Below are 14,106 nucleotides of genomic sequence, written 5' to 3'. Positions count from 1 at the left end.
CAGCCAGTTTTTTACCCAGTGCAGAGTACACCTGTCTAAGCCGTGAGCTGCCAACAAGGCTATTAAGCAAAGCAAGGACCCTGGTGCCCGTAGTAGTCTTTTGTTATATGTTGTTACTGTAGTGGTGTCTGAAAAGGAAGTCTTTCACCATTTCAGTTAGCTGGTGGCAAGAGAAAGGGGGAGATGCTTCTCCTTTGGGTTTGAAAGAGTACCTCTTATGACAAACTATTTTTCACTTGAATAAATCTGATTTATTTATTTATTTTTCCTTTTACAGCTTCCTTTCTCTCAAAAGACTTTTAAGAATAAATAGTGCCCTGCCCAGGCAAGGATAAACATTTGGTATTACTTCACAAAAGATGAGGATGTTTGTAAAAAAAAAAAATACTAAAAAAAAAAAAAAGCTATAATATGCTGCCTCTATTGCATGTGAAACTGGTTAAAAGCTAGTTTAGTTAAATCAGCCTTGCATTTAGATCTATGGATAGCCAGAGTGCTTTTAAAAAAGTTTTAAGTTTGTATCTTACACAAAACAGTATGGTTGAGGAATTAATTTGTCAAAGTAGGGTTAGTGGGAATTTGTTGTAAACAAAGTGTAGCTTAACTCGTTACCAAAGAGACTGTTGCAGGCTAATATTTTTTTCTGCTTGTCTAAATTCTTGAGACATGGAAAGCTGCATCTGAATATTCTACGTACATTGAAAGAACACAATACACACACAAAGGATTGCATTTAATTATGGTTTTCTTCTTATTTTCTTCTTTTGGCAGGTTTATTTGTGTTTCCTATCTATTGCCTTTGTAAAAAGCAGAGGAAAAGGTCACGGACAGGTATGCCCTGGTAAGGATGGACCTTACTCACCTGAACTGAGCTGGTCCTGCAAGGGCTATACGCGCTTTGTGCAACAGAGCAATACAGTGCTGGTAACAGCGTCAAAGCCACCGCCCTGGAAGAAGAATGGGGGATCTCCTGCCATCTTCCCTCAGCCGAAAACACTACTGCAGACCAGAAAGCCTCTTTGCTCTGGTGCACTCTGAACAAATGGGCCCCCTGACTGCTGCTTTTTAAATGTTTTGGGTTTTGTTTTTTTTAATTATTACTTTGGAGGGTTTTTTTGAGTCTGAGTTTCTGAACTAGACAATCAAAGTCTGTATTGTAGCCACAACTCTACTACCGATTTGGCCTGTGAAGAAAGCATTTAACTGTTAACATGTGCTCCGTTTAACTTCAGTGTCAGCCTTTAAGGGGGAAATGCTTAGAAGTGTTTGGACTCTTACTGTATACTGAGCATACTACTTTTGGTATTAAAAACTACTTCTGTAAATAACTTCCATCACACAGCATTCTGTTCAGCATACCGAAACCCCGTTACATGCCAGAGCATGACAGCTGGTTATCTTCTGAGTCTTCCTGCTAGTGGGCAAGAGTGTAGATTGCCGCCGCCAAACTGCAGTGCCTCAGAGGGAAATATCCTTAGTATTGAAGCTCCATGATAGTTACAAGTACGCGGACTGGTTTCACAAATAACTTCCATCACACAGCATTCTGTTCAGCATACCGAAACCCCGTTACATGCCAGAGCATGACAGCTGGTTATCTTCTGAGTCTTCCTGCTAGTGGGCAAGAGTGTAGATTGCCGCCGCCAAACTGCAGTGCCTCAGAGGGAAATATCCTTAGTATTGAAGCTCCATGATAGTTACAAGTACGCGGACTGGTTTCACTTTAGTATTTATTAATATTGATTGGGGGGGGGTGGGGTGTGTGTGACAGATTTGTTAGAAGAATACAGCATTTTGAAACTCTCCCAGTACAGAAAAAAATTGAAGGGTTTAGATAACAAGAAGTATCAGTGGCCTGTTCTGTCCCAAGACATCCCTGAAGCGTTGTGCAGAATGTACAAGGAAATGTGTTTGCAGGGAAGCTGGAAACCTGCTCTTCTGTTCCGACTTGGCATGTAATACACATGCTACACACGAGTTGTGTGAAGATTGAGTTGATGAAATTTTATAACCAAAGTAGCATGTTTTGTTTGTTTGTTTTAAGTAGGCTACATATGTCTTGGAGCACCTACTGATGTCTCATGAGGAAAATCTGTGAATTTTAGGTAGGGGGGAGGGGTCATGAATTCTTAGGAGACCATGTCATTCTTATTCTCTGCTTCCGGTGTTTCTCCTCCTGGCACGTTACAGATCTGAAGAGAATAGCTAGCCTTGCTCTTTTTTCCTCACTTCAGAGTACCACTGTTTGCTACCAGACCTCTTTCTCAGCGCATCGCCACAAGAGCAATGTAATTCAGCGTTAGGAATCAGCTACTGAGAATTTTTTCACTTTTAGTTATAATCCAAATTTATCATACAAATATAACTTAAAAGAAAAAAATACAATAAAATAAATTTTTGTGTAAGCAGAACACTGAATAAAAAAAGGAACTGAATAAGAGAAATATCTACTTTATACTTTAAAAATACAAGCTGATCTTAAAGAAAGAAGATTGGATTTGTACGGTGAAGGTACTTTTTTTTTCAGTGTGTGTGTTTGAAGATACGTGTGTGTGTGTATATGGGGAGAGGGGGAAGCAGGGAGATGAGCAGTGTCCTAAAGAGTCTACACACTTCAAAATTTAGGCCCACAAATAGCATACCATTTGAGAGGATGTACTTTGCACTGCTTTCTTTGAAAATTGTTATTAAATGTGAATCTAGTTGTAGTTTTTAAGTAAATAGTATTCTGCCCCACCAACGTAGTACTGTCATAAGATACTCGCTTTGACTTCAAAGCCTCAGCGGAAGAAACCGATAAATTTTGTTGACTTGGAAACACAAATACCAGCTTACCATAGTTGGTTAGTATGCTTGTTTTCTGTCAGCTTCTGGTTTTGTTTTCTTGGTTTTTTTTCTTGTTGAAACAGTGTGTACAAGCACACCATAGTAGTCAATGAGTACTTAATATTTCCATTTGAATTTAAAGGCATGTTGACCCTGTTGTCCTAACGGTAGAAATAGTACCTTTCTAAGATTTGCAAATTAAGCGGGGAAGCAATGACACCTACAAGTAAAGTTCAAAGCATATTGTCAATGCAAATCCACCTGTTAATTGGATTTCTTCTTCTGTGACACATCAGTTTTCTATTTGTGTTCTGTCTGAGGTTGGAAGCTGCCTTAAAATCGGTCTTGTTTTTGAGTGTGTTTTCTGAGGCTATACATATCAGTTGTCTTTGGCTTACTCAGGGATTTTTATTCCTTTCTTTAAATGTCAAATAATGAAGATATTTTTGTATTATTTAGAAAAACCTTCGGACCTCAGAGAGTGAGATATCAATAGATTGATTTGGGTTTGCAGTGCAGTCTGTAATATGGTGTGAAACTATTCCACTTGAGAATATTTTAGTACTTGAGATTATCTGTAATTAACTATACAGTGGATTAATTCCCTTTCTTTTCCTGGTTCTTTATAAATATGCGAGATATTCTTACAGTCTTTGTAGCTGTTTTTACTCTGCCGTGTTTGCCATTTTTAGTTTCTGATGGGAGTTCACCAAGATCTGAAATTAAGATGCTAGAATAAAGAGCGTAAAAGGGAAGATAATAGATCTGCACTTATGTATATTCAGAAAGCATGTCATTGTGGGTGGAGGAAAGGAACACACATTTCAGCTCCTACATTATCATTTCATCTAGGCCATTTTGATTTTATCGGAACAGATTAAATCAAAGGGAAATGGTTCTTCATTTTCTACACATAGCAAAATGAGGCATCTTTGACCTTGTAAAGATGAGAGAGTCTAATCTTGCTTTCTCTGTAGAAAAAAAAAATAGGTATGACAACAATATTTGCTTTTGCTTTTCTGTAGAACAGGAGAAAATTCCAAGAGCCAAGCAGAGTAGGGATATGGAAGTCTTTTTCCATCCATATAAAAATATTCCCACTTGAATAGTACATAAATACAATTTTTCGTCACTATTATGTAACATAACTGAAATATGAAAAGTAGTTTAGTACAAAACTTCATTCAACAAAATGTTAGCTTTTAAACAGCTCTTCTCATATCATAGGAAATCTTACATACATCAAAGTTGTCATTTTTTTACAAGCATTAATTTATCAGTTTGAAAGAAATGGAATGAACTTTGTAAGGAAATTCAAGGAAGTTTTTCTTTCATTGTGTAAACGTGTTTTGGTTTTTGTAACTGTACTCTAAAGAAACCATCAGACTGTTCTACTCCATCTTTATTAGCAGAAAACTTCATCAGGCAGCTGAATTAACCTGCTAAGGCAGATCTTCTGCTACTGCATGCTGGTCATCAGGATTGCTTTCACCACATTTAGTATTTAAGATTATTTATCCTTGTGCAAAGTTCTTGCTCACCGATACCTGTATTCAACTAGGAAATGCTGACATCCATTCTACGCTCGCCTTCTATTTCTAGCTTGCCTGGAAATGGATTTGCCCCCGGGCTCAGGCCTCCTTGCAGCATGCAGTCGGGGCTGGTGCCCTCCCCACAGCGCTGTACTGTGTGTGCCCAGTCCTGCTCCCGCTGGGGAGGGCTGGCTGGACACGCCAGTCGGGTGGGGGCTGCTTTCCTTTTCTCCATTTTCTCTGCTAAGAGTAATTAGTTGTATTTCATTAATTGGGTCAAGTTTCGGGGCTGCTCAACCCTGTCGGTGGCAGGATGAGTCTGAGTGCTGTGGCCTCTCAGAGCATAGTTAGGTATATTTGCAGAGCTTATCCAGGAGCTTGCAACTGGAAAATAATAATTAAGCTTTTCCTTGTGTCACTTTATTAGCCAGTGAGAAGAAGAAACTGCGTAAGAATACAAGCAAGAGGCAGAAGTGCAATTCTGAGTAGCCTTCTGCTCTAGTTGACCCATCAGTTTTAGTTCCATACAAAAAAGTCTGTTAGTCTTCAATTCTCACCCCCTCTATAATAGACAGCATATTCATATCTTTCAAATGTCATTAAAATACAGTGCACTTTGAGTGATCTATTATCTTCCTTTGGGGCAGTGCAAATGTGTAACCAGGGGAGGATTTTGATGTTACTAATGCTAACTTCGTAACTCTTCCTGGTATGTTAGGGGTTTTTTTTAATTTACATCTATTTAATGGTTCTGAAAGTTTGAGCAACATGAAGTTTTACTTTGTTAAAAATATTAATTCGCAGGGACTATCGCCAATTTGACTAGAAGGTGTTTTGGATCACTATCAGGTATTTTTCTTTAGCCAAGGGGCTTTCTGCTCTTCCAAAGACTGCTTAGCTTAAGTGATGTTAAGTGGTGTGTAGGTAGGGCAGTGATTCTGTCAGAGGATACAAATTCTCCAGTGACTGAATGGTTTCTCTTGCCAGTTAGATCTGAGAAACTGTTTCATATTCAGTGGCCAAATAGTTTGCCATGCAGACTGAGTTTTTTAAAATTTAGTTGTGGTGTTTTGTTTCTTGAGCAAAGCTTGCATCATTCATAATGCTTGGTATGATAATTGTGTAGCTCCAAGTTGTGGATAAGAACCATGGGGTTACTGTTACTTTTACAATCTATATTAGACCTCTGATTTTGCTGATGGAAAGAATCCTACCTGAGGAAACTATTAGAGAGATAATTTCTTAGTTTCTTTTAATTTTGCAGCCTTCTAGTTGCAGCGGGTCAGCTCCATTCCTGACATCAGTCATAGTCCCATTAAACCAGAGAAGTCGTACCCATTTTTATGCCAGCACAGAATTTGGCCCCAAATACTTTGATAAAAATACCTGGAAGCATGTTGATAGCCATTGTGCAGCAACTTGAAAAGCTGGTTCACTTCTGAAGAAGTGCAAACTACTATGGAGCCGGTCCTCTCACTCGCAGAGTGATACTAGTGCTCTTCTAGTAAGTGCAGGAGAGGGCAGGGAGTAGGGGAGAATTTCCAAACAGCATTCTTATTAAAGTAAATTATCAGGGGAAGGAATACTAGCTTTTAATATAATAAGAGACCTTCTTAATGCTTTGAGTCACCAATAAAGTTAGAAACAACATCCATAGACGGTGTTAAATAACATATCTAACGTTCTGCTTTCTTTAGTGTAACAGATATTAGCACAGTGTAAGAATTGGAATTACAGCTGTTCAGTATTTTTCGGACTGAACACATAAACTTGAAAAAGAGGGCACACAGCATTTAAAAAGTTATGTTGCCAATATGTTTGGTGGCTTGTCTTGCTACTGTTACATGAAAAAACAGCTGAGCCTTGATTCAACTGCAAGACTAGCAGTGTTTTCACTTAAGTACTGCTCAAGCTATAATACAACACCCCCAAACTTTTTTCTTAATAAAACTAACAAATGCAGCTTGTTGCAGTTATACAGGACTGTAGCTTCCTGGCTGATTCTTCCTTATTCTGTGCATAAGGGCTCAGGATCTATACATTCTCTCTCTAGTAAGGAGTGGAGTGCTCATATTAGGCAATTAATCACCGATGCTCCTCTTAGCCTGACGGTGCAATACCATGAGGTAGGGAAATAAAAACTGATCTTAGAGTGCATGCTCTGATTTCAAAGGTAAAAATGTGTAATAAGCTTTAATTACTTACTGCATAGTAAAAAACAAATACATAAATGTCTAAGCATAATTCCAGCTGTTTTATTTCTAAATGATCTGTTTAAAAAAAAAAAAAGAGTAGTTATAATAGCCAATAGTTTATTAAAAAATGCATACTGTGCAAAAGAAAGCCTTTTTGTAGCTTGTTAGGCTTATCAACACTTGAAAAATTGATCTGAAGTGTTTGGGATGGATCAAAGTCGGAAGAGGAGAAACTTACTGTGTAAAAATATTTTATATTTTTAGCATAAACATGGATTTTGCACATACCTGCCTAACAGCAGTTGCATGCTAACCCCATTCAGTGTTTTTCTTGTTGAAAACTTCTCAGACTGAAAACAGTATTGTTGAAATTTTAACCTACTGTCACTGAGCTTGATGTTACTAATACAATGCCACATTTACCTCATTTTTAGAAGAAAAATCTACTTATGGAATCCAAACAAGCTGTTCAGGTATTTTAAACCTGTCCTGTAAAAGTGCTGATGCAGTCAAGAAACATTTTCATGCCTTATGCAAGCTCTGGGTAAGCAGATGGATTCAGTCTTTAGTCATGGACTATATTTTTGCATAAAAAATGCACTCTTAAGAGGTTCTTCATATCAATTTACATTCTGGTGCTCCGTGTCCAGAAATTGCAAGGACAGGGGGGTTGATTTACATTTCACTATGTTTACCATCTCATAATAAAATGTTTACCATATTTCCATTTTTTATACACTTTATTTCCAATGCTTTCCTTTCCCTTCCAAATATCATAATTTGAAACTGACTTGTGAAAACGGCTGAAGATGAAATTGAACCTGGAAAATGTGATCTCATAAGAAGTTGTTTCAGTAATGTTTTGCTGAGCTATACCAGCGAAAGATAATTTGTTGTATTTAAATTACTTAAAAGCAAAATGCTGAAATCTGTTTTTCTTCAGGGCTTTTCATTTTGCATTTTTTTGAATTTAAACACCGCAATCTTCTTTGTTACATAACTAACCATCTGAGTCCAAATAACTTTTTAAGGTAGTTGTTAATTCTTTTGACTACGGTAGAGATGAGAATAATAGGTGCTGAGAAAAAGAAAACATGAGCTCTCTTTCTTAGGAGGTTGTCCAAGCTGAACAACTTCTTAATTCAATGAGGAATCTGCCCCCATCTCCTTTTTTTTATATATTTTAAGATTAAGAATTCCCTTTAAAATAGGGTTAATATGAATGGCAGGAGGTGAGGGCAGTGAGATGATAGATCACATCCTTTTTAGTGTACAGGCTTCTGGCACAACTAGAGTGCTGTCCAAAACACTGCGGATTCATTAAGAAAGCAATTTCTAACTCCACGTTTGGGCTATATACAAACTAGATACATCAGTGATTAGAACTTTCTGTAGTATATTTATTTGATGACTAAGAAGTTATAAAAACTGGAGGTAGGCAATACCCGTGTAATCAGCGCTTGAGTTCCAGTATTCAGTGTGTTTTGTATAATGAGAAATTTTAAATGTGTAAGTGCCTTATTGCTTGAAACAAATGAAAGGTGTTCCCCTCCATAGAGCAATATGGGCATTTCTGTTACATGGACTCCTGCAGACAGATATGTTAAGCCAAAGTAGTCAATACTGGTTTGCTTAGAAAGTTGAAAAACGTTATGTTAGTGAAGAAGTTATCTTTTTACGAATTATAAAAGTAATCTGGCATGCCTATTTTAATTGTGCTGATCTCATTTCTGAGTTTTTTAACTTGCTGTTCACCGCCCCCCCACATCTCCCTTCAGACTTCTGCAGAAATGCATCTTACATGTTGTCAGAATGAGTTTGGTCTTCCAACATAACCAGCTAGGAGTTTTCAACCGCTTAAAGAAATGCAACTTTTTGGATAAGAGAATTCAGCTGAAGTTAGGTTAGACCACAACCTGTGGTATGTGTACCTTCAAACTCCAGGGCTCAGACAGGTGGTATGTGTACCTTCAAACTCCAGGGCTCCGACAGGCCCTCTTTGCACTAACTCATGAAGATGGAAGCATAGCGCACAGAGATGCACTTGTAGCTAGGTCGCAACTTAGAGCAGTTCAACAGCATTTCAGTGGTATCCAACTTGAACTAACATACCCTGTTAATATAAGTTGGTAATTCCTCTGGGGTGGGTATCTTGATGCACTAAACCATCAAACAAGCTTGGTGGAGCAGCTCTGGGATCTCTGCCCAGCCCTTCATTGCATGGTGGGAGGCATGATCTGAAAAAGTAGTCTTCGTTTTACCATCTTCAGATAGCTTCAAAATGGATACTGTAGGGTTTCTTTCTTCTTCTGGGATTACATCCTTTCCCAGAAGACAGTGGAATTTTACCTTTTATGACCTAGATTTCCTAAAGGACCTGTTTTTTCTTACTAACATTGCTCCCGCTTTTGTCCATCGATTTGAAGTCAGGTGCCAAGAATAAGCTACTTTTCTAAAATTATCTTGAATTATATGAACTTCTGGTAGAAATTATCTTTTAAAAAATATTGAAGTTATAAAAAGGTAATTATCAGAAGGAAATTGAGTTAATAATGAGGGGGTAAGAAGAAAAGTGATGCTTAGAAGGCCTATTTATTGTAGATTCGTGATGATAAAATGGTTTTACTATGCTCAATTTCCTCCACTAAGAAGTTGTGAAGGAAGGAAGGAAAAGAGGGAGAAATGAAGATGAGAAGAATATCTCTTGGAACCTTTTCTTCTCCTGTAATTCCTGAGTTTCTCAGAACTGTAGAATTGAGTTAATAATGAGGGGGTAAGAAGAAAAGTGATGCTTAGAAGGCCTATTTATTGTAGATTCGTGATGATAAAATGGTTTTACTATGCTCAATTTTAAGAAGTAAGAAGTTGTGAAGGAAGGAAGGAAAAGAGGGAGAAATGGAAGAATATAGAATATCTCTTGGAACCTTTTCTTCTCCTGTAATTCCTGAGTTTCTCAGGGAGAGGCTTGAGGCTTTTTTTTTTCCCCTGGAGTTCTTAATTGGTAATATAGCTGTCACTTGCAGTGTTATTTCTTCATGAAGCATCACACATGAGAGTTTAGTCAGGATTCAGCTTGCATATCTGAAGGTTTTGGTGATAGGGAATTTGATTTAAAGCCATACTGCAATAAAATTATAAATGAATTATCACTCTTACAGATATCTTAATAACTTCTATTTCAGTATTATCTCCAATTTTTAGGCATTAAGTCATTCTATAACCCATTGAATAGGAGGCACCATGTATCAAAATACTTCTTCAGTCTTATGAGTTACTGCTTATTTTAAAAAGTTATTTCCTTAAATGAAATTCTTTACTCTTAAACCAGCAGGCACACAACCAAAATGCTGATAAGGTTTTTTCCATTATCTTTCTCTTGCATTTAGCTGATAACTATATTTGTTTGTTGCATAATATTGCAACAATGGTCTTCATGCTGTAATAACTTGACGAAAATATTCGGTAGTCTTGGGCAATATTTTACAAATAATCCATCTTCAAGTTGGTATTTTAAATGTATACCAATAATCACTGTTGAGTGTGCTACCTTTGTGGCTGCTTTAGTTTGTGTCAATGTTTTGTAACGATTATTTCTTGCTACCCTCTTCAGAGTGCCTTTTAATTTAGGAGGTCTAGAGACAGTTCACTGAAGTCTTCTGTTGAATCTACCATAGTAATGTCTGATTTTTAAACTTGTCCTGATGAATGTATAACTAAAATCCTGTTCTTTAAAAAGTTATAGTAGACACAGGTTGTATATGCACATGTACATGCATGGATACAAGGGAAGGTGTTCTGCCAATGTTTGTCCTGCTGGACAGGACCTTTTGAAAGTAAGTGTATTTTTTAACAGTTTTATTTTCAAAATGTTACCTCACTGGCATTCAGTAGTAGGTATGTCTCTGTACTGCTTCACTTTGCTAATTGCAATCACAATCATGGCAGGCAGTTTAATTTAAAAGCCTCTGCGATGAATCTGGTGTCCGTATTGAGAGTGAAGTTCGTAAGTCAAAACTTATGGTACTTCGTTTCCTTCAAAGGCATTCCTTTCACTTACACTGATATCCCAAGCCCCTGTTACCAACAAACTGAAAAAGTGCTTCCCCATGATGAAATGGAAGAATGTAAAGTAGCATTTGAATGCACTCCACCTGTCTTAGAATCAATATTCAGAAAGGGGGGGGAGGGGGGTGTGGATTTAATGAATTGTGGGAAGACCTATATTGTAGAGTTCGTTCACTTGCACACAAGGGGTTTTACAATGTCATCTAGTAACATCTACCTAATAAAGTTTTTGAAAAAGAAAAATAAAACTTGTCTGAATGTTTAACTCTTTTTCTTTAAAGGATTGTATGCATGAATGATAGCTGACCAGCTCCAAGGAGTCTTGCTAAAATCTATAATCTTTTTTGATTCTTACCCTAAAAAAAATCCCACCGAATGATTTAAACTTCAGAATCTTCGTGTTCACGAATACTGTATTACAGTCACTTCAGTCTTCAACTGCTTTAACACTGAAAATGAAACCAGAGGTAAAAAGCCAGTTTACTATATTGAATATTTTTATGTAAAATACTCCCTGCCATGTGGTGTCATCTCTGGGCTACTGCTTTCATTTTTAGAAGCATCTTCATATGCAACACAATTTTACCTTCTCATGAAATGTTAAAACATTAGCTTAAAATAACCCAATATAAAATGAGGAGAAAATACGCTGGAATCCAATTTTCCCATTGCCTTGTAGGACTACTTCCTAAAGCTCCATCTCTTTCAGATAGTTTTTAGAGAAAGCAGTCTGTAGCTGTAAACTTGAAATATGTAATCCATTAATTGAACCAGGTGCCTCTTCCTCTGGAATGGCACTGTTTTCAGCTTCCAGACTTCGTGAACTGACAATATTGATGGAATGTTTTGTCTGATGCATCAGGCGTTTTTAAACTCTATGCCTAATTCTGAAATTGCGTTTGCATGTTCAGGCACAGGCAGACAAGGTGGCAGACAAGGTAGCACACTCGCCTACAGTTTGTTTCTGTAGGAAATAAAGCTGAAAAACAATTCACTGCAGTGAAACATGCAGCAAAAATCTTGAGGCCCATGCTAGGTGCCTCTGGCCAAGGACAAGCCTTTCAGCCCTCTCCCCAGCCCCCTCCAAAACAGTTAAGATTTGCAACCAAATGTCAAGGGCATCATACCAGAGGTTCCTTATCTACAGGAATTCTAGCGTGCAGCCTGCAGCAATGAAAGGATGGTCGGGAGACCAAAGAAATCAATATCCCTAGAGCTGAAACTGCAGTTAAAGGCTAACTTCTCATTTGCAATCTCAAACTGTTTGACCAAAGACAGAAAAGCAGACTTTAATTATAAATATTGTATCTCTCCAGATAAATAGGACTAGCGTGCTCCACACAGATACACAATCACAATTTTTAGACACTTCTGTTCAGATGACTGATGTGCTATTGCAGGTGCTTGAAATAGTGATTATAGAAAATAAAGATCCATGTTTTCCCTAAATCACTAATGCATTTATGCCTGCTTATAAGAAATTACACTTACCCATTAATCAATAAAACTAATTAACATTCCAAAAATTTTGAGTGAATGTTTGAATTTCTCATGTGTTTGCTTAGTAGTTTGGCTTCAGCAGCAAAAAGAGGCACTGGTGTGTTGGAATGTGGGGTATGTGGAACACTGGCTAATGAGAACAGAATTAGGATTAGCAGCCACGTGAGTAAAGCTGTCATGCTTTGGAAAAGTCAGCATGGCTTTTATGAAGGAGTCTTGCCTTACCAACCACAAAGTTTATTTGTCAGGTCAGCAAGTCATCTTGTTTATATAGTCTATCTGAATTTCTAGAAATCTTTGTTGGAATTCCTAATAGCCTCAAATGAAACCATGCAGACATGGGCTAAGAAAGAGGATCTCACATCGACGATGTGGACATTGTACAGTCAGAAGATAGAAAACAGTTGGAGTAAATAGCTTTTGTGGTGAAGGGAGGATGCCAGTTGAACTCTGCAGAGATCTGTGCTGGGACTTTGCTCTTGAACGTATTTCCAAATGATACGAAGAAAAAGGTAAGCGATGGGGTAACAAATTATGCTGATGTTGGAGAGTTACCCAGGACAGTAAAGATGAGAGCTAGTAACAATGATTAAATGAATGTTTTTTGGACAATAACAGAATAGAAGGTGGCTCTTCAGCATGGGAATGATACAACTGATATATAATGGTTATCATGATTGTAACAGAGGTCTCTATATTTCAGTCATGAGGAAAAGACAAAATAGGGGCTGAGTATTCCTTTATCTGAAGAGATGATGAACCAGGGAGTGTCAAATGAGGCTAGCAGGAGCTGTAACAAAAAGAAGGGGAATCTTTATGCAAACAGCGAAAGACTGGTGGAAACTCCTGCTGAAAGATATTGTAGATGCTGAGTGCTGAAGTGGAAACTGGAGCAGTCTATAGGAGAGAAATTTGTGTTGAGTCACTAAACGTGCAGATACCCTGTCTGTATGTTTGGAGGCCTGGACAGTAGTAGATGATAATATTTGTTTGCCGTGTCTTGCATCCTTCCCCAGACATCTGATTTTGCTGACTGTCAGAGATAAGATACTGGGTTCTCTGAAGCGTCATTCTGACCCATTATTTCTAGGTCATCCTTTTTTTATCTTTATATTGCAAGTCAATATGTAGGGAGAATGTCATAGTAGATTTCAGCAGTGTGATCCATTGGGGATGGTGGGGAGATGGCCTCTCCCATCCTACTTGGCTGTGGAAAACGCTACCCCACTTCTCCTCAGGTAGAGATGCTGATTGGTAAGATACGGATTTGCAAATTTGAGAAGTGGTGAAAGCCTGTCCGCTTCGTAGCGTGCTATTCTCACTGTCACCTAAATTTGTTCCACCTGATCTGAGCAATGTTCTTGCCTCAACCTAATTTCCACCTAGCTTATCCATTTACCCTCTTTTGGATGCGCTCGCGGACACCTCAGCCTTTCCCAGGCTGTTTTTTTCTTCTTCCTTAACACTTAGATTTGAAGCTGAGCTTTGTTTTTGCTACCCTGTAAGAATGATGGACACGGATGTGTCCGTGTTTTCTGCTGGCCCAGACTTCACCTCCTTGACCAACTTGGAAATAAATAAATAATATTGTTTCTTTCTAGAAACCTTTATTTCTTAATGAGACAGCTGCAATTTTAGGTGCCCATTGCCCACTTTTGTCTGCCTTCTGTCTAACCAATCCCATTTTATTTTTTAAATGATGGCTTCTATTTTGTTCTCTTTCGTGCTAAAAAATGCTGGATGGTCTCCCAAGTCTCCTAGCAGATAGGAGGAAAAGTGCAGTAAATCAAAATAAAATGATAAAGCCAGTTAAGCCTGAAAAAGCAGCATTGTATGATTAAATAGGACTCTGCTAGAGATTCCCCTGCTAACTGTACATTTGTACACTCCTCATTTTGTGATTTTTTTTTTTTTTTAAGCATGTGTATGATGCATCTTAAAGAGTTACCTGTATGCTTGGTTTTGGTGGGATTTTTTGCTTTGGGTTT

The 14,106-nt window shown here is 37.8% G+C and overlaps 1 protein-coding gene across 1 annotated transcript in view; it reads left to right on the top strand.

The window, feature by feature from the left end:
- The window catches only part of RNF217 (ring finger protein 217), a 28,870-nt gene extending 27,542 nt beyond the window's left edge, over nucleotides 1-1,328 (top strand). The window contains exon 5 of the mRNA XM_019474620.1: nucleotides 772-1,328. Within this exon, the coding sequence (XP_019330165.1) occupies nucleotides 772-845 (74 nt within the window). The 3' untranslated portion in view covers nucleotides 846-1,328. The remainder of the gene's footprint in view (nucleotides 1-771) is intronic.
- Nucleotides 1,329-14,106: the final 12,778 nt, after the last annotated feature.

Source organism: Aptenodytes forsteri, unplaced genomic scaffold (assembly GCF_000699145.1).
Source record: "Aptenodytes forsteri isolate BGI_AS27 unplaced genomic scaffold, ASM69914v1 Scaffold217, whole genome shotgun sequence".
Classification (NCBI taxonomy): Eukaryota; Metazoa; Chordata; class Aves; order Sphenisciformes; family Spheniscidae; genus Aptenodytes; species Aptenodytes forsteri.
This window is presented reverse-complemented; position numbering and strand designations above follow the sequence as displayed.